The sequence below is a fragment of the Triplophysa rosa genome, linkage group LG17 (assembly GCF_024868665.1).
Source record: "Triplophysa rosa linkage group LG17, Trosa_1v2, whole genome shotgun sequence".
NCBI lineage: Eukaryota > Metazoa > Chordata > Actinopteri > Cypriniformes > Nemacheilidae > Triplophysa > Triplophysa rosa.
In genome coordinates this window covers 14,420,601-14,439,317 of record NC_079906.1, presented here as the reverse complement: position 1 = coordinate 14,439,317, position 18,717 = coordinate 14,420,601, and the positions used below count along the sequence as shown (strand labels likewise).

Genomic DNA, 18,717 nt, shown 5'->3' with positions numbered 1-18,717 from the left:
TAACTAGGCTTCACCCTGTCTCTATTCATCACCTGTCTGTCTCATCGCTTTATTCCATTTATCTTCTTCTCAGATGGGAATCTGTATGCCGGGGTACACGTGGACTTCATGGGTACAGATCCTGCCATCTTTAGAACCTTGGGGGACCGTCCCGCTGTCAGAACAGAGCAGTATGATTCCCGATGGCTTAACGGTATGATTTGTGTCCGGAGAGGTGGAGTGATGGGATTAAAACAAAGATTTGTGACTAAAATAATCTTCTTTTATCTGTCCATCAGAGCCTGTGTTTATAAAAATCCAGAAGATTCCAGACAGCGCGGAGAAGAACGATGACAAGCTTTACTTTTTCTTTCGGGAAAAGAGCTTTGACGCTTCAGGGGGCAGCGCTCCGAGCGTTCTCGCTCGAGTGGGCAGAGTCTGTCTGGTGAGAAAGTCCTGATTGTTTCGTTGATAAGAAGATCCAGTCAGACTTGCGTCTAAACTTCTGACTTAATATTGAACTTTTAATCAAGATATTTTTGTCATGCAAATCAATTATGTTAATGAAGTTAGCTTAAAAGCCTACTATTTCATCTGTGTGTGTGCTTTCTCCTCAGAATGATGATGGAGGTCAAAGGTCATTAGTGAATAAGTGGACGACGTTCCTCAAAGCACGACTCGTCTGCTCTGTGATTGGTGCAGACGGGGTTGAGACTTACTTTGATGAACTGAGTAAGACTTTTTTTTGTCGTGACATCTCGACCGTAACAAACTCATCGCCTTATTGACTGTGAGTTTGTTTTTGTAGGAGATGTTTTTATTCAGAGTACCCATGATGAACGTAACCCCATCGTGTATGCTGTGTTCTCCACGGCTGGGTGAGCAGTTCTTCAGTGTGTACTAACCCTCACGTTGTTTCAAATCCATGCGATTTTTATTGCGGTGGAACACAATAGGCAATAAGGCAAAATATTTAACAAAGTGTCCAGACTGCTTGGAGCTCGACAGTCTGGTTCAGTAATTTCTTTTGTTTCATGGAAAGAACCAGTGGGACTTTCCTAAATGTCTCAGTTTCACAGAAGAAGAAAAATATACAAGAGGAAATGTTGACAGAAGTTTCATATTTGGGTGAATGTTTCATGTAATTTAGATTTCAGTGGATTATATTAACTTTGTTATGTGATACCGATATTCTCTCTTTTTTTATCAGCTCTGTTTTTAAAGGCTCTGCCGTGTGTGTGTACTCTATGGCTGATATCAGAAATGCCTTCAATGGGCCTTTCTCTCACAAACATGGTCACAACTACCAGTGGACTCCTTACACTGGTAAAATCCCCTACCCTCGTCCGGGCACTGTGAGTTTCATTTATTTATATCAGATTTACTTCCTCTTGTTGATACCCCATTCTTTAAAGCTGTGTAAATCACTTTTATGTTTTTCTCTTTCTGGTATTGATTTATTCTTCAGTGTCCCGGAGGAACCTTCACGCCTGATCTCCACACCACTAAAGCTTTTTCGGACGAGGCTGTAAATTTTGTCCGTGCCCATCCTCTGATGTATCAACCTATATATCCGATACACAAACGCCCCCTGGTGGTCAGGACTGGTGTGGACTACCGTTTCACCACCATTGCTGTGGACCTGGTGGATGCTGTGGATGGAAGATATGAGGTGCTCTTCCTGGGCACAGGTTAGACATTTTTTCATCTGTTATTTTTGTAGGTTTATGTCGCACATTTACGCATTTGGCAGACGCTTTTATCCAAAGCTACTTACATTGCATTATATTATACATTTGTTTCTAATTATGTGCAATCCCTGCGATCGAACCCTTTCTTTTGTCACTAAAACATGGCCATTATGATTTATTTCTGAAACACGCCTGTTTTTAGATCGTGGAACAGTTCAGAAGGTGATTGTCTTACCAAAAGACATCAGCACAACTGAAGAGCTCATTTTAGAGGAGGTGGAAGTTTTTAAGGTAAGATCAAGTTTTTTTGTGTGGATTTTCCCGTTACAGTTAAAGTTCACCCAAAAATGAAACTTCTGGCATCATTTACTCATCCTCTTGTCATTTCAAACCTGTTTGACTTTCTTTCTTTCGCAGAACTCAAAAGAAGATATTTTGAAGAATGTTGTTAACTGGCCCCCATTCACTTGCATTGGTTTTGTGTCCATACAATAGAAGTGAATGGATGTAGGCGCTGTTCGGTTACCAACTTTCTTCAAAATATCTTTTTTGTGTTCTGTGGAAGAAAGAACGTCATACAGGTTTAAATGACAGGAGGGTGAGTAAATGACAGAATTTCCTTTTTTGGGTGGAGCATCCCTTTAAATGATTCATTGTTACAACCCTAAATGGATAAGTTTGTTTCTTCCCCTAATGTTTAGACATCAGCAGCCGTCAAAACTCTGAAGATATCTACTAAAAGGGTAAATTGTCTAACTTAACTAAATGTATTGAAATAAACTTAATTAAAAAAAATGTGTTTATGTTAATTGGTCAAAATAAATTGTGACGGTCAGATTAATGCATTTTAATCTCAAAATTAAAGATGATCATCACTGTGTATAGTTTATAAATGTAATGTTTCTCTTTTGCGATTTACAGCAACAGTTGTATGTGTCATCAGAAAGGGGTCTTACCCAGGTGTCCCTGCACAGGTGTGCTGTTTACGGTAAGGCCTGTTCAGACTGCTGCCTGGCCAGAGACCCCTACTGTGCCTGGGATGGAGAAACCTGTTCTGCTTTCACACCAGCTACAAAAAGGTCAGTATACATATTGTTATGATTAAACCTTAGACTTTCATTCTTTAGCTTTGTTTAACATTGATGATAATTATATATATAAAAATGCTGTTCATGTCTAGCTTTAAAGGGATAGTTCAACCAAAAATGAAAATTCTGTCATCATTTACTCACCTCTTGTCATTTCAAACCTGTATGACTTTCTTTCGTCTGCAGAACACAAAAGAAGATATTTTGTAGAATGTTGGTAACCAAACAATGGCCGTACCCATTGATTTGCATTGGTTTTGTGTCCATACAATATAGCCATTTTGGTTACCAACATTCTCTCTTTTGTGTTCTGTGGAATAAAGTACGCCATACAGATTCGAAATGACAAGAGGGTGGGTAAATGATGACAGAATTTTCATTTTTAGGTGAGCTATGCCTTTAATACTATTCCTACTTGTGTACTTATTGTTGGTTCTTCAACTTCTGAAACCAAAGCTGGTGAAGATGTTGTTGTTCATTTTTGAACACTTTATAAACTCTGCTGTTTGCAGTTGGTTACAAAATAAGACTGTTAGTGAAATTCCGTTTTCTCTCATTTTATTCAGTGACATTATATAATCTATAACTGTTAATAATTAAAACATGTTATTGACTGTTCAGGAGAAGCAGGAGGCAAGATATCAAACACGGAGATCCTTTACGGCAGTGCCGGGGCTTTAACGCTAAAGGTTTGTATAACCAGCTTCATATAAAATGGTGAAAATTAGAATCTTGCAAAAGCTTGAACACGACCCTTGTCTGACCCTCTCAGTAGAGAAGCGTCTGAGGGAAACGGTACAGTTTGGGGTTGAAGGCAGCAGCACATTTCTGGAGTGCCAGCCGAGGTCTCCTCAGGCCACAGTCAAATGGCTCTACCAGAAGGACGGCAAGAGGAAAGCAGTAAGTCGCCAGTTAGCAAATGACTCGAATTTAAACAGTGAATGAATAATTTATGCCACAGCATTTTATGAAACACTTATTTATCCTCATTTCACATGAGGCTTCTTTGAATATCATTACGCATATTGTGCATTAGCATGTATATCATACAGCATCTCTTTCTCCTTTCAGCTCAGTCGAGATAAAGACATCTTGAAGACAGGTCATGGCATCCTGATAAAATCTCTCACCCAATCAGACGCCGGGCTCTATCACTGCCTGGCAACCGAGAACAACTTCAAACACACCGTGGCCCGCATCTCTCTACGGATCCTGGACCGGGAGATCGTTGATGCGCTGACTGAGCCAGACATCTCCATTGAGCACCGTCGCCATCATTCCCATCATCACCCTCCACCTCCGCCCCCACCTTTCCAGACCCTCCCACCCCCTCTTCAGTCCCACCCACAAGCAGAGGTGCGTCTCATGAACCAGTACTGCCAGTCTTACAGGCAGCAGCAGATACAAAGCCAAGCCAACAAACCCAAACGCAACAACCGCAGACACACAGGAGAAGAGGAAGAGGAGGAGCCACAGGATCAGTGAGTCAGATGAGATTGTGGAACGGCCGCCAGGCTGCCAGTGTCCCATCTACTGTGTGAACAGTGTCATTCTTGTACTCCTCCAGGCAAACTCAAGTTGTTTGCTGATTCGATTAGTTTGTTTCAATTGTTGAATTGGACTTCGAACTATGTTTTGAGGTACACTTTGGTATTCTATATACTCCCCAGCCAGTTTCTTTCATGTGTGTGACATGCACATGCCCCATGCTGAGGTTTAAACACAATGGCTCTCAGTGGTTACAATGAATTCCTAAAGAAAAATCCAGCTAAACCAGCAAAACTACTGCCATGTTATGTAAAATATAAGCTATTCCCTTTTAAAGTTACATAGATTCAGTGTAAATACTAAACGGACGTTTTTGAAATTATGTTTGCTCAATGTTAAAGCAATGCGGGATTGTGTTTCAGATCACTTATTCCAGGTTTTCAAACTTTTTGTCAGCCGAACCCCTTTGACCTAAATCATTTACTTGAAGTAGGCTACCCCCGAGAGGTACTCGCCCTGAGGAAGTAAATGTTTCATTAATTTATTAGCACATTTGCATGTTTAACTTCAAAACATTTATTTTGTATCTGTTTTGAAGTTTTTATCAGTAGTATTTTACATATCTGTTGTTATTTCTAAACGTTTCTTTGCCATTTAATTTTTTTCCAAAGGTTTGAGAACCCTGGTTTATTCCATCTGGCATTTCTAAACCCCTAGACGGTGAAATTATTAAGCAGTCAAAAAAGATCATATGCTGAGGATAAAGACATTATTTGAACTGAGCTCATCTGAAAGACGCAATATATCTTTGACCATGGAAGCTTTACTCTTCTTGAAATTTACAGTTTTGATAGTTTTCTATAGTTCACCTGTAGTTCTGAAGTTCATTTTGGTTTTGAGTTAAGTCTTGATCAATGACAGAAATTACAAGCTTAGTTGTACAAAGTGTGTGACGTTTCAGTATCATTTGAACTGTTGGTGCATCGGTTTAAAATTGTTTTACTCACAACAAGGTGTAAAATACTGAACATAAGACAGCATTGAAAATCACAGTTTAACTGTTGGTCAGTATATTAAAAATAAATAAGTTTAACTTTTTAAACAAAATAATTGCGTAATCCTAAAAATAAAATAAAAATTAGCAGCTCTAATTTTACTAACTGTAATGTGATTGGCTCATTGCCCAGGAAATATGTTTCATTAAGACATGACTGTGGACCAAAATAAAAGTCATGACAACACACATTTTGCAAAAATAAAAGTTCTTAGGAATTAATGATCAGCCTTTTCTGATTAATAAAATCGGACCTGCTACTTTATTAGCTGTAGTGTGAAAAGCTTTGGATATGGTTCAGAATGCTAAAAGTATTTTTTGTCCTGTAATTGTTTTCCAAACCACTATAATCAAACAAACCTTTCATTTACTGCTGTATATAGGTAAAGAACGCAGATCAAGCTTTTCAGTCTGGTCTCCATATGTGTTTGACTGTGGACTATTATGATAGTCGGACCACTAGTAACATTCTCACTGAGCATTGCTACAAACCACAATCAGCTTTGCAATGTCTTGTATTCCATGATTTGTCAATGGTGAAATGTGGTCATGTTTTTACTTGTGTATAAACACAGTATCTGTGCTTCGTGTTGTGTGGAAATTACACATGTACATAGAAAATGTGTGTGTTCAGAAAGTCGGGATTAAAACTAACCATCTTTCTCTCGCTCCCTCTCTCTCTCTCCCTCTCTCTCTCTCCCTCTCTCTCTCTCTCTCTCTCCCTCTCTCTCCCTCTCTCTCCCACACCATACAACATATTTATTGTGAGAGTGTACATATTCATGTAAGTTGTGCTCTTTGGTGATGGGACACGGCTGATTTTGGTGGAAACTGTCATTGTATGTAATGTTTCTTTTCAAGACCACGGCACATGGAGAGATGCTGAGGAAAAAGAGGTAGATGTTTTTGCAACATTTGAAATTGTAGCTGATATAAAACAGGGTTTGAGAAGTATAATTTATATGCTAAACCATATACTAAAAACCTATGGGCAAAATGTTTGTTATCTGTTGGCATGAAGTAGAAAGAAAACAGTTAACAGAGAAAATAACTTGTTTGTTACCAATTGTTTTTTGGGGGGACACAATTCACATCTCTAGAGTATTTAAAGCCAGAAATGTCTACCTCTTCAATCACTTTCCATGAAATTTCACTAGCACCGAACTAACAGGACCAGGGCAAAGAGAATCATATAATTTTCTTCTGGAAACATGAACTTGGTCTAGCCCACTGACATCCTGAAAGATTAGAGACTGTTGTTTATCTATATAAAGAGTTCATGAGTGATCATTTGGTGGTTTTAACCCTGGACACTGGTCTTGAAGGCATGGTGAAAATATTCTAAAGTGAAACCACATTTTTTACTCTTCACATAGATGTTAGTGTACAGAATGACAGCCAAGTGGGCACACATAAACTTTCTTGTCCTGTTGTGTTTTTTCTTTGGTGTTGGTTATTGAACTAAACAGAAACTTCCTAACTATGGTTGCTTCCTAAATGCTTTGTACTCACGGATGTATGTGTAGTTTTACCTTAATGTGATTATTTGTGATAAATATTATTTTATTATCATGATATCTGGTGGGTTGGGAGTTTTAATAGGTGTTTTTTAAAGCAATAACAATAAAGTGCTGTTTTTGTTTTTAACCAGTTTTCTTTCATTTAATTCGACCACCTACACGGATGTTTAAGGAACAGTTCACCCAAAATTGAAAATTCTGTCTTCATTTACTCACCCTCGAGTTGTTACAAATCTGTATAAATGTCTTTGTTCTAATGAACACAGAGAAAGATATTTTGAAGAATGTAGGAAAGCAAACAGTTCTGGGGCACTATTGACTACCGTTGTAATTTTTCCTACTATGATAGTCAATGGTGGCCAAGAACTGTTTGGTTACAAGCATTCTTCCAAATATCTTTCTCTTTGTTCATCAGAACAAATACATTTATACAGAGTTGGAACGACTCGATGGTGACAGAATTTTTATTTTTGGGTGAACTGTCCCTTTAACGCATGAGCAATATATTTTTAAAGTCTTGACGTGGCAGAAGAAATAACGTCAATATTTCTTTCTTGTTTGTCTGTGTTAGGCCTGTAGGGGGAGAACATGTGCAACATTTGTTTCCTCAAATAATAAAACGTATTACTTATTAGAAACTTATTGGGAAGTTTAGATATATTGACAAGAATAACATTACAGAACATTACTGGATGTTAAAATAAGGTGTAGAGGTTGGCGAGTTAAAAATATGTGCATACAGATGAAAAGTTGTTGTTGCAAAGAGTGTCAGTCAACAAACTTCCAAGGGGTCCTCAAGATGACTTAAAATGATTTAAAATAAGCTTATCATTAAAATAAGCCAAAACAACTAAAACATTCTTGTCGTTTGATATTTTTTATTATAACAAATACATCTTCATAGTTACAACAAGGTCTGATGTTCTCCCATGTAACTATACTGAGGGGTAAAAGATGGAGTTGAAGACGAAGCATCAAAGAAAGAGTGAGACAAACTGCATTGTCAATGAGTAAAATACAATATATGGCCACAGTTACTATATTTAAGGGGTACATTTGTTTTATTGGATGTCAAGAAGACATGTAGATCATTTATTGCAATCACAATGATGTCAGGTCAAGAGTACATGCCTATTGCTCAAATGATTACAGTTTAAGCATAAACTTTAATGGCATTTAAGTGTGTGAACAGAGAGCAAACAGAAGCCTTAGTCGTCCCATTCCTCATCTTCATCTTCATCACCACCACAACCATCATCGTCTTCATCTTCTGAACAAAAAATAAAAACACTGTAAACACACTACATCAGAGACGTTAAAGGAGCAATGTGGAGATTTTAGCGGCATCTAGTGGTGAGGTTTCGAATTGCAAACAACGGCTCACTCCACCCCTGTCTTTCGAAGCACTACGGTGGCTGACACAGGACTAAGATGTCGTCACATTTTTGATTCTTTGCTGAAGGAGATAATGTATTTGCGAAACGCTCTGTAGAGCAGTTTGTCCGTTTATGGTTACTGTAGAAACAACATGGTGAAGGGGACACCATCCATGCAAGGGGACCCGTGGTGTATGTAAATAGAAATAGCTCATGGTAATAAAAACATAACGCTTCATTATTATGTAAGGTCTTTATACACCTCTGTAGACATAGTTGTGTATATTATTTTGCATATAAATATATTAATTCTTCAATATGTTCAGTAGTTTACCTGAGGAATGGATAACTTTACACCTCTTCTGCATGACCATCATCAGAGCTCCTACAATGCCTTCTGAGGACTCTTCTGAGGACTGAATTTGAGGGCAAGGCTCTGGTGACTCGGATACCTGTGACGAACATCATGTCAGCTTTGTTAGAAAAACAAAACAAGGTAATGCCATTCTAAAATAATGTATCACATACGTTCTTTAGCACACGTCCACGGCGGATTTCCTCCAGTAAGGTTCCTCGTCCTCCACTACCAGAAGAAGGAGGAGGAGGAGCTGAGCTGGCAGGAGTACTGGGGAAGCTGGGAGCAGAAGAAGTTTGAGGTGGAGGAGGTGGGGGAGGAGGGGGTGGTGGTGGACCTCCACACATTTGTGCAGTAGGTGGTTTATGACACTGGCTGGGGGGTGGCGGGGGTGGAGGCCCAGGTCGACCTCCAGGTGGAGCAGGTGGCGGTGGGCCACGATGTGGGGGTCCGGGACTGCGTCCAGGTGGGGAAGGGCGAGGAGGTGGAGGGAGTCCTCCCCGTGGTGGTAGAGGTGCAGGGGTAGAACGAGGACCTCCAGAGTGACCCTGGGAAGAAGTCATTTCGTCTTCGAAGGAAACAAACATCAGCAAATTATTAATGATCTTACATTTTATGTACGTATTGTATGTGGTGAACAAAAAATAAATCTGGATATCAAAGGCCCGAAATTATTCTATATCAGTAAATTGTTTTGCCGAAATGAGCTCACCCTTCCTCCTCATTTCTTCTTTAACTGCATCCAATCCCCCAGATTGCTCGATTAAATCGTAAATCATCTTAGATGTTTCTCTGTCTGTCAGCTCTGCGTCACTGATTCCAGCACAGTGAAATAGTTTCCTGAGATCAGGGTCCAGATTGTTGGTCTAAAATGGCCAAAAAGTTTATTTGCTTTATATTTGCCTTTGTGACATTTGTATTCTCTATTCTATACATTGTGTTGCCATTAGTTGTCATGTTATCATTAAACAGCTTAGGTGCTGAATTTGCAGGACTATTGCTTTATGCTTTATGCATTAAGAGAAAGAACAAAAAACTTACATCAAAACCAGAGCTTGGATCCCACCCAATATGAGTGATGTGTCTTATGAGAGAGAAGCACAGCACATCAAATAAGAAGAACAAAAACACAAGTTTCTTTAAAAGTTAAGATAAAATGTCCCTACTTGAATCCACTAGGAGCTCCGATGTCTGCTTTTGTAAGCTTTGGACCTTTCTTCTTTCCCTTTTTGTCCTTCTTGCCTATGTAGAGGGAGGCTGGTGCAGGTGTGGGCACCGGGGGAGAACGGTACCTTGAAGCCAGTATATCTGGGTTCTGGATATCCACTGTTGCCATTACAGTTTGCTGTGGAACTGGACCTGGTCCACATATAACCACATCAAACCATCTTAAATATGTCTTGCAAATGACATTGCACCACTGACAAAGCATTTGTATTTTTTGCATGTTAGAACTCTGTTATATATGACTCACCATTTGATGGAGGAATTTGTTGTAGCACCTGTTTTTCTGTTAATTGAAAAAGTAAAATGTTAAAATGCATATCATTCTAAGAAAATATTAATAGCTGGGTTATAACCAGTGGTGGAAATGGTCCTCATTGGGGGGAATCTAGTAGGGGACATATTTTATATTTTTAACCATAGATATAAAAATGCAACTTAATTATTAAATGTATACATAGTTTGGAGGCTATTTTATGGATAAATTTTGAAAATCCTCTACATTTCGAGGTGGAAACTGGTCTCCCTTTGAAATTTACTCCCTGGACTCCGCTCCCAGTCTTCCCCCCATGTCCATTCCTGAATCCTGGTTATAACCCTACAGTTGATGTTCAATTAAAGACTAAGCTTGTTTCAAATGCAAACACATACCTTCAACTGGAGCATGTTGTCTTTTTTCTATATTGAAAAAAATCACAGATATCAATGAGAGATGTTAATCAAATAGGTACTTTTGTAAAATTCTGTATTCAATATAATCTGTAAAAATGACAGTAGGTGACCTTGGCGGTTGGTTCTATGATTGACCTTCTCCCCGATAATGTTTCTGAAACATTCGGCTTCTGCTTCGCTGGCAAAGTTCAGACCTACTTGACAGTCCTGTGACACAAATGCATGTCAGCTTTAGATTCAAATACATCTGTCAGATGCAAAATAACATTCAAGTTAGCACAATACAATGAAAAAATTGGTGGGTTTTGTCTCTTACAATTTAAAACTCTGGGGATCTGAATGCGAAAGAAACTACTGTCTGTTCAAGGTAGTCAGTACAACACCATTCAACCTTATATGGCATTACAGATGATTGTGTAGAGTATTACGCTTACTCTATAGATAAAACCTAAGGGTTGATTTTTCTAAGAATTACTTAATGGAAAGAATTAAGAAGTAAAAAATTGCATAATCAAAGACCGGATAATGGAAAAATGACATTTCTGATGAGACTGGTGAAGAAGCCTGTACCCACATCTGCAGCAAAGCTGTGGAAGAACTGTGTTGGGCAGGAATATGTGAACGGACTGTACAGCTCCTGCTCCCAAATTATTTTACCTTCCTGAAATACACCAAACACACGTACACACAGCTTGAAGCAGAAGTGCCACTTTATTTAATTCCAACATATTTGGTCATAGAGATTCTCTAGTGAAGTAAACCACATTCTGTATGAATAAATGAACTATTATGTAATGGGATGACATTAGCATTCTTAAGAACATCTGATAAGACTAAAAGGTGAAATGCAATAAGTCAATTTAAAAAAGAAAAATTGTTACTTTTGTCAGCTAGCAAGACACTAACATATAGTAAATGGCTTTAAATATAGACTACAAGCCACAAAACACTAATATTGATATAATGGGGTTTTCTGAGATTTAATCCAGAAGAGAAAAGAGAATGTAGTACCTTGATGTCAAAGAGCCGGATGTAATACGAACGTTTTAGATTGTCCTTAACAAAACACACGATTCCTGTATGTTGGAGGCTCCATTGATTTGGACTGTGAGGAACAGCCATGTACAGCTGAATAACTGTCGTGGCCGTGGTCTGCACACACACACACATATACAATTACCAGACAAAAATGTGCATACATTACATAAAAAAAGAACAAAAATCAATGTACAAGTGCAAAGCAAATATATCAGCATCCTCTACGACAACAGGAAGTGTGCTCAAACTGCATTTCCTGTCACCTTACAGTCAAAATTTACCATCACATACATCAGTTGTCAATGGAATTCAATCGGTATTGAAATTAAAATTCTCTTGAAGTTTAGTCATGCCTTCAAGATATATCTAACAAGTCCAAAACTATAACAAATATCCAAAACTGAACTGATTACAAAATTGAACCCGACTGTTTGGCTGTTACTTGTGTCACAAGGATGTGTTGTATCGTAAGCAGTTCTGATCATTCTGCAAAGAGAAAATGAAAGGACTTCTAAAGCTGGTAAATGCCAAATGCATGCATCCGAGTGTTGCTTTGACCTTTGACAGACATCAAACATAACATCGCTCACATCTGTGGCCTGTGAATCTCTCCTTTGAGATCTTGTATGCATACACAACTATACAGTAGCAAAGATAAATGATTTGACAATAAACATTTTACCATTGATTCAACATTCAATCTGGGAAAACTTCTGTCATTTAAGCTTATAAAAGAATGTATTTTCACTTACCACGCATCTCCTTCCCAGAAGCTCATCCAGACGTTCATTCTCCTGGTTGCTGAGGAGAGAACTGTGCACGTTCGCCTGCCCTTTGGTTTTTCCTTTGCTCATCTCTCTTTCAAACGGACCCTCAGATCCCGGGACTCCACACCGGGGTCCCTGTTCACAGCATCCACAGTACCTGTCTGAAGTGGGGATTTTTTGGACGGATTTAGTCTCGAAGGAACCGTCGCTTCCGTGTTCTGTGAGCTGGTGTAAATGTAGCACAGCAAAGGAGAACAGGAAGAGCAAAACCACTGAGCAGATCTGTTCTGTGAATGCCTTGAAGAGGCACGTGCTTCTTTGCTCATACAATGGAGGGGTGGCTTGGGTTTCGTCAAATCTGTACGTTTAAAACTGCTGAAAGAGTGAAGTATATTTAAAAAGCGACTTATTTGAGATTCTAGATTTGGGTGTCCTAACTGGAAGGCCAAGAGTTTAGGTCCACTTCTTTTTAAGTGTAATCCAGTATCAGGTTAATTCTGACTACATCTTTTTTATATTTTGAAAAATAATTTAGATGTGCACATAAAGCACATTTTAGGTTGGCTGTTTCAAGGACAGAGAAAAAGAGGAATAAAGAGAAAATGAACACTAAGACGTCTATTTGTAGGAATGTCAAGTTCCTTTGGTGTCAGACTGACAGTTTCATTGATGTTTCATATACTGCAAGATATTTAATAAATATGTTAGTATTAAAGTTTGTGTTTACATAATATAAGTCTGTGTACTGTGCATATTAATTTTTAATTTATAAAAGGAATAATTTTGTATTTATAAACACATACATATTGTATATATTTATATTTATGTATAATTTAAATTATATATCAATGCTTATTCATTTTTATATTTCTATTAAATATAAGCATGTATGTGTATGTTTTTATAAATACAAAATGAATATGCACAGTACACAAACATAGACAGCCCTAAAATATATAAAACCAGTTGTACTCAACCCCTAGTCAATGCGGGTAAACAAATAAAAAAATACATTTTGCACTTACTTAATACTGACTGTACAATCTTTATTGAAAATGGCAGGTACAAAGTCAAAGGTCAAGTAAACCAAAGGACAAATGTAAAAGCAGTAGAAAAGAACTTATTCAACCTGACTGTCTTTAGAGTCTCACATTGGAACTGTAAATCTTTGGCACCTTTACTACACAGAGAAATTTAAATACTGTGCATTTTCATAAAACAGAATAAATAGACATTGAAGGAATCTGGGATTGGGGGGGGGGGGATGAGGGGGTGCTATTCTGTAATAGTATTAGCAAAGGCCTGAGCTGTCTACAGAAGATCAGGAGGAAAAAGCTGTTATTTTCTCTAATGACATGTACAGCCATTTCATTTTTTACTTTAATGCATGGTTAATGCATTTAATGCATGGTTCAAATTTTAATATACATGATAGTTTAAAAACAAATACTTAACTCTTTGTAAATGTCTGCAGGGAATGTCTTTGGTTTTATTTCTCAGTTAAGTAGTTCTTGTTGTTAGTTTTTTACCCCAAAATGATTTTGGGGTATAATTTGTTTGTCATCAAATGTTCAGTAAAAGTATGAATAAATTGGATCATGTCAGCCAGTGAAAATATGATACATGTGACCCCAGACTGTGATAGGAAAAATCACATAAATTCACAGTATTTGCACTGGACTTCTTTGAGAATCACAGCATTGTAATGAAGCACCTCATCAAGTGGAGTTTTTCTCCCCACATGGCATTTTATCCCACCTACAACTCCATGTACCTCACATTTAACAAAATAAATCCTGCAGACAAACAAAATCTGAGCATAAAGCTGTTTTAACAATTCACAAATGATGCTGAAGATATCGCACAATATTTTAGGACCAAGTTTTATGTCAACTAAAACACATTTTTTATCAGTTTCATAAGCAGCAGTTTGAATATTGGATATAAAAGTTTACTGATTCATTTCAGGCTTGTAGCTTTTATTAAAGCTACTCTGAGATGGTGCATCTTTTCCTAATTATCTTCCTAGTTTTCCTGAATCACATTGTATTGTAGTGGACCAGAATTGTTGCAGGAAAACAGGTGGCAGTTTCAATTTCCTTGGTATTGCACTCTGGGACCATTGCCTGTGGTTTGATATGGGCAACAGATGATAGTAAGTTTGGGCAGAGGTGTAGTGAGGAACTTGTTTCCTATAGTCTCCATCAGATAATAACCTCTCCATTCATTTATTTTGGATTCTGCCTTATGTTATGCCTGCTGTTCAACACAATTTTAAAGAGTTTGGTTGGCTTCCATCAACAACACGAACATCAGTTATCAATAAGAAGCATTTTAGGAGAAACGACTGTGTGCAGGCACAGTCTGAAACGGCCTCAAAATGACATGACATGCCACGTCCCCTTGAAATCCTCCACCTAATCTTTCCTAACTGAGTGGGACAAAGCATCTGAGGTGAGATGGGTCCAGCCTATCAGTGATGGCCTTCTCTCATGGTCAGGAGCGAAGGGGAGGTGGTGTTCATCTAAGCAGGCTGTTCGGACCCTTACAGTTTTGCGGTTGAAGATTAGTGACCTCCTCCACTTCGGTTCTCCCCATAGATCCAGTCCAGCACGATGAACGTCAAGCTCATGGACATGAAGATGAAGCCCAGAGCGGTGAAACAAGCAGCCTGAAGTGGAAGAAAACCATGAGCTTATGATGTCTGAGTACTGAGGCGACGTTGAATTCACATCCGTAATTCAAAATGTGTTCAGAATGCGAGTCCGCGACTTACTTGAATCTTTGGCCTTGAATTCATTGGCTCCTGCTCTGTGGAAACGATACGGATGTAGAACAGACCCGGAAGGATGAAGATCAGGCTCGGAGCAGAGGTTGCACCTGTAAAAAAACAATAAAGCTGTAATTTATACTACTAAAAAGTATTCAAGTAATGCATTAAATGTATGAAACTCGAATGCTCTTTAAGGGGCTTAGATACAATTGGATTCATTTTCTTTATGTACTCACCAATGATGCCAAAGATGTCACGAATATTGGGCACGAAGATGACAAGCAGGTTCACAACAAAAAGCAGACACAATGCAATGAGGACGTGACGCACCCAGTGGAAGGGCTTATCAGGGAACAGTAGCTGAAGAATAGCTCTGCGAATCTGAAAGTGGAACAAGACAAAGACCACAATTAAACCTCAATCATTATCATAATCAGTTATAAGTTTGTTATGGCATTATATTGACACGTAATAAGCAGAAAGGTGGGGCAGATAACATTTGTCCCATTACCGGGAAGAGAACAACAGGAACAGTTAAAGTGACAGCCACCAGCACTGCCAGACGCACACACAGAATGAGAATGTCCAGGGGATCCACCTTGCTGTAGGTGTGCAGAAGTTCTGCCTCTGTGTTCACTGGTTCAAACAGGGAAAATAACATTCATTGCAGCTAACTTTAGACATTTTTTCAAGACATTTTCAGACTGCAAACAACATGATTATTGTAAAACAAATATAGCAGGAGTATGTATGACACTAACCCGGAAAGAATTAAGAGACCATTTCAAATTTAGTTTTTAGTTTTTCCTGAATGTAGTATTTATAGGTATGTGTTTAGGTAAAACAATCATTTTTGTTTCATTCTGTGAACTACTAACAATATTTCTCCCAAATTTCAAATAAAAGTATTGTTTCTATTTGCATTTATTTACAGAAAATGAAAACTGGAGAAACAGGTCAAAATAACAGAAAAGATGCACTGTATTCATATTCACTTTTAAGCAATACAACAGTAATATTTGTATTATGTATTTAGAAAAAGTTCCAAAATTATTATTTTTATGTGACAACTTTGAATTTTATAACAGTTTTCATGTTTCTTGTTATGCTGTCAGTCTTTCACATTGCTGTTGGATGACTCCTGAGGTTTGATTTTTTGTTGAAATTTAGCAGACGCTGGACTGGAATGGCCACAATACATCTAGAATGCTGATTAAATGAAAATGTGGAATGGTCTCTTAATTTTTCAGCGGCTGTATAAGCAATGCCTTTAGCTGCATTTAATAGAAAAGGAAATGATTCTTGACTGACAGCCTCTGTAAACTCATTCCTAACACAATTCCTAAGATTAATGTCTTTTATTTAAAAAGTGATTTTGGGGTAGAGTAAGGGTAGCAATTGAAATGGTACATCAGCCTGATCTCACAGGAATTCGTAACTATTTTATGAGGTGGCTAATTCGTATAAATTTGAATGAAGTGAATCGTACAAAAACTTAATTAAGGAAAAACAATAACGAAGTTCCAGAACTAACCATTATTGGCACAAAAGCAAATCAGACAAAATCGTATGAATTCCCACAAATTAGCCGCTTCGTAAAATAGTCACGAATTGCTGTGAGATTGTTTGGGTGCATTCATTTCTTGGCTGACATGCAGCATTGGACATGATTTTTGTTCATTTAAAATCCAGAGTGCTTACAATAAAAGGTGAGGTAGCCAAAGATGGCAGTGAGCAGATACATGACAAACATCCCCAGGATGGACACGTTGGCAATGGCCTGCATGCGTCTCTTTGTGGGACTAGAAGTGTCAAAACAACAACCATAAAGACCGTAAACAACCCGAAATAAACAACCCAGATTTACTTTTGACTCATATTTCCCTTTTCCAACAAAGAAACAGAAATACTTCCTGTTAAATCAGATAAACATGGTGTATGCAGAAACACATCTTATCTTAGGTTATCGTTAAGTAGAAAAGAGATTTTAAATGTGTAAAAACATATTCATGGTCTAAATTCATACTTTGGGACATAACACAGTATTGAATGCTTTTGTATGTATATTTTCCTCCCTCAGTAAGTGTCTGTCAAAAGAATGAACAAGTCTTTTATTTTCAATTGGGAACTCTTTCAATATGTTTTTCACTGCATATGTGTTCTGAACATACTTGAGCAGTTCAGTGTAGATGGGTAGCACCTCAGGGTGGCACACAAAAGCAAAAGCCAAAATTGGAACAGTGTAGGCCGTCTGCAAGACAAACAGAATAACTGTCCTTACACTTACATCATACTGAAAGTACATGTCGCTCGGCAACCTTATTCAACATCTACATACAAAGCATTTCCCTCATGTTAGGAACAGCTCTAAAAGCTCTACTGTAAGGAAAATAGTCCTCGGTTGCAGGTCATAAAGAGTTAAAATAACGTTTGCAATGTTTATTTCCTGACCTGCTGGTTGATGGTGAAGTATTTGGCTTCACATTCGCCATCAATAGATATGTTTTCGGCAGTGTGGTTTGTGAAACCGTCGAAAGGACAGGGGATGTTAAACTTTTTATAGATGACCTGTGGAACACAGAGGTAAAGAGATTTCTGAACTTCTCATTGGTCAACATCAGAGGCAAATGTTCTCCATATTGGGCAGTGGGTGGAGCATTGCATTTGTCAACCATTGCATTTTTCTTCTACATCCTCTGAAATCAAAACTGTAGAATTTAATTGAACTTTTAAAAAAAAAATTGTATTTTACGTTCCTTTATTTATTGTCGCCCAATTTTTATTGCTTTCAGCACTAATGTCTATCTTTACAAGGCTACTGTCTATCTTTACTAGAACAGTGCACAAGCCACAGAATTAAGTCAACATCTTATCTTATAGGTCGACACCTCCCACATCACTTACTGAAATCAGAAAGAAGACCATACACGACAGAGAGAAGCCACTGGTGTAGCCCAGGTACCCTGCAACAAACAACAACCATTATTCCAACACCAGCTCGCTACCTGTCATTTGGATTACATTAAGTCACAAATCAAATCTTAAACCAGATAATTAACATTAGATTTAATAAACCCCAGCAGTATGCTCAATCAAATAATTCTGAATTAAATAAGAAAATGTGTAAGTAGTTCAAACACTGAGCAGAATAGCTTACCAAGTTGTCTCATCAGAGCAAGTGGCAAAATGACACATATGGACACAATGACGATCAGATAGTTGCCGTTCTGGAACCATTCACTTAAATAAAAGAGAATTAAAAAGTATGATTAAACCTGATCCAGTGTCAAAGTGAATGTTTTTATGTACTGTATATTTCAACAACGCATTGTGGATTTGGAATGCTCTGCGTTCCGAATCATGTCCAGACTAAAGGGCTCGGCATAGTCCAGGCGAATTGCGCTCTCGTTCTGCGTTTGGGGGTAAAACGAAGCTCGAAAACACTATACCGTCTCAACGTTTTCCAATCCAACATCCCTTTGTTTCTGGAGGCGGGGTTTACATGACGTATGCAAATAAAATGACGTGTTATTTTCCACAGACCAGGCGGCGCTACATAACACACCCACCTATTACGTAATGGCCATGGACCAATGGTGTCTCGAGGGTGTTTACCGGCCAACACGAACTTTCCATTTGTTCGAAATCAGGTCACAGGCGGTCGTTTTTCGATTTCGAATGTAGTATGCCGA

The 18,717-nt window shown here is 38.2% G+C and overlaps 3 protein-coding genes across 5 annotated transcripts in view; 1 reads left to right on the top strand and 2 right to left on the bottom strand.

Moving 5' to 3' along the window:
• Window positions 1-5,883, top strand: part of sema3gb (sema domain, immunoglobulin domain (Ig), short basic domain, secreted, (semaphorin) 3Gb) — a 36,675-nt gene extending 30,792 nt beyond the window's left edge. Inside the window, exons 7-18 of one of the 2 annotated variants that reach the window (XM_057357359.1) lie at window positions 74-193; window positions 279-424; window positions 597-711; window positions 788-857; window positions 1,190-1,334; window positions 1,448-1,670; window positions 1,873-1,961; window positions 2,372-2,413; window positions 2,592-2,749; window positions 3,380-3,447; window positions 3,534-3,658; window positions 3,830-5,883. In XM_057357359.1, the coding sequence (XP_057213342.1) occupies window positions 74-193; window positions 279-424; window positions 597-711; window positions 788-857; window positions 1,190-1,334; window positions 1,448-1,670; window positions 1,873-1,961; window positions 2,372-2,413; window positions 2,592-2,749; window positions 3,380-3,447; window positions 3,534-3,658; window positions 3,830-4,243 (1,715 nt within the window). In that variant the 3' untranslated portion in view covers window positions 4,244-5,883. Of the gene's footprint in view, window positions 1-73; window positions 194-278; window positions 425-596; window positions 712-787; window positions 858-1,189; window positions 1,335-1,447; window positions 1,671-1,872; window positions 1,962-2,371; window positions 2,414-2,591; window positions 2,750-3,379; window positions 3,448-3,530; window positions 3,659-3,829 lie in introns of both variants that reach the window. The other variant, XM_057357358.1, reaches the window with a different exon arrangement.
• A 1,804-nt stretch (window positions 5,884-7,687) lies between these two features.
• Window positions 7,688-12,523, bottom strand: wasb (WASP actin nucleation promoting factor b). 2 transcript variants are annotated; one of them, XM_057356789.1, is made up of 12 exons: window positions 12,238-12,523; window positions 11,459-11,599; window positions 11,022-11,108; window positions 10,558-10,654; window positions 10,427-10,453; window positions 10,026-10,061; window positions 9,718-9,910; window positions 9,593-9,635; window positions 9,264-9,417; window positions 8,725-9,119; window positions 8,531-8,648; window positions 7,688-8,087 (listed from the first exon to the last, which is right to left on the bottom strand). In XM_057356789.1, exons 1-12 carry the CDS (start codon window positions 12,337-12,339, stop codon window positions 8,029-8,031), a joined length of 1,452 nt encoding a protein of 483 aa, XP_057212772.1. In that variant the 5' UTR covers window positions 12,340-12,523; the 3' UTR covers window positions 7,688-8,028. The 2 variants fall into 2 exon arrangements, with proteins under 2 accessions (XP_057212772.1, XP_057212770.1); XM_057356787.1 differs by having other exon boundaries at window positions 7,688-8,090; window positions 12,238-12,522.
• Window positions 12,524-13,273: 750 nt separating this feature from the next.
• The window catches only part of slc38a5b (solute carrier family 38 member 5b), a 41,931-nt gene continuing 36,487 nt past the window's right edge, over window positions 13,274-18,717 (bottom strand). Inside the window, exons 8-16 of the mRNA XM_057357242.1 lie at window positions 18,183-18,265; window positions 17,930-17,988; window positions 17,477-17,593; window positions 17,197-17,276; window positions 16,727-16,827; window positions 15,537-15,661; window positions 15,262-15,406; window positions 15,029-15,132; window positions 13,274-14,923 (exon numbers count right to left, since the gene is read on the bottom strand). Coding sequence (XP_057213225.1) covers window positions 14,819-14,923; window positions 15,029-15,132; window positions 15,262-15,406; window positions 15,537-15,661; window positions 16,727-16,827; window positions 17,197-17,276; window positions 17,477-17,593; window positions 17,930-17,988; window positions 18,183-18,265 — 919 coding nt within the window. The 3' untranslated portion in view covers window positions 13,274-14,818. The remainder of the gene's footprint in view (window positions 14,924-15,028; window positions 15,133-15,261; window positions 15,407-15,536; window positions 15,662-16,726; window positions 16,828-17,196; window positions 17,277-17,476; window positions 17,594-17,929; window positions 17,989-18,182; window positions 18,266-18,717) is intronic.

Coding starts and splice junctions, on each gene's coding strand:
- wasb (XM_057356787.1), bottom strand. CDS start 12,339: ATGAGCAAAGGAAAAACCAAAGGGCAGGCGAACGTGCACAGTTCTCTC. Junction 11,109..11,458: donor TCCGGCTCTTTGACATCAAG/GTACTACATTCT, acceptor GGTGTATTTCAG/GAAGGTAAAATAATTTGGGA. Junction 9,120..9,263: donor AGAAGAAATGAGGAGGAAGG/GTGAGCTCATTT, acceptor TTTCCTTCGAAG/ACGAAATGACTTCTTCCCAG.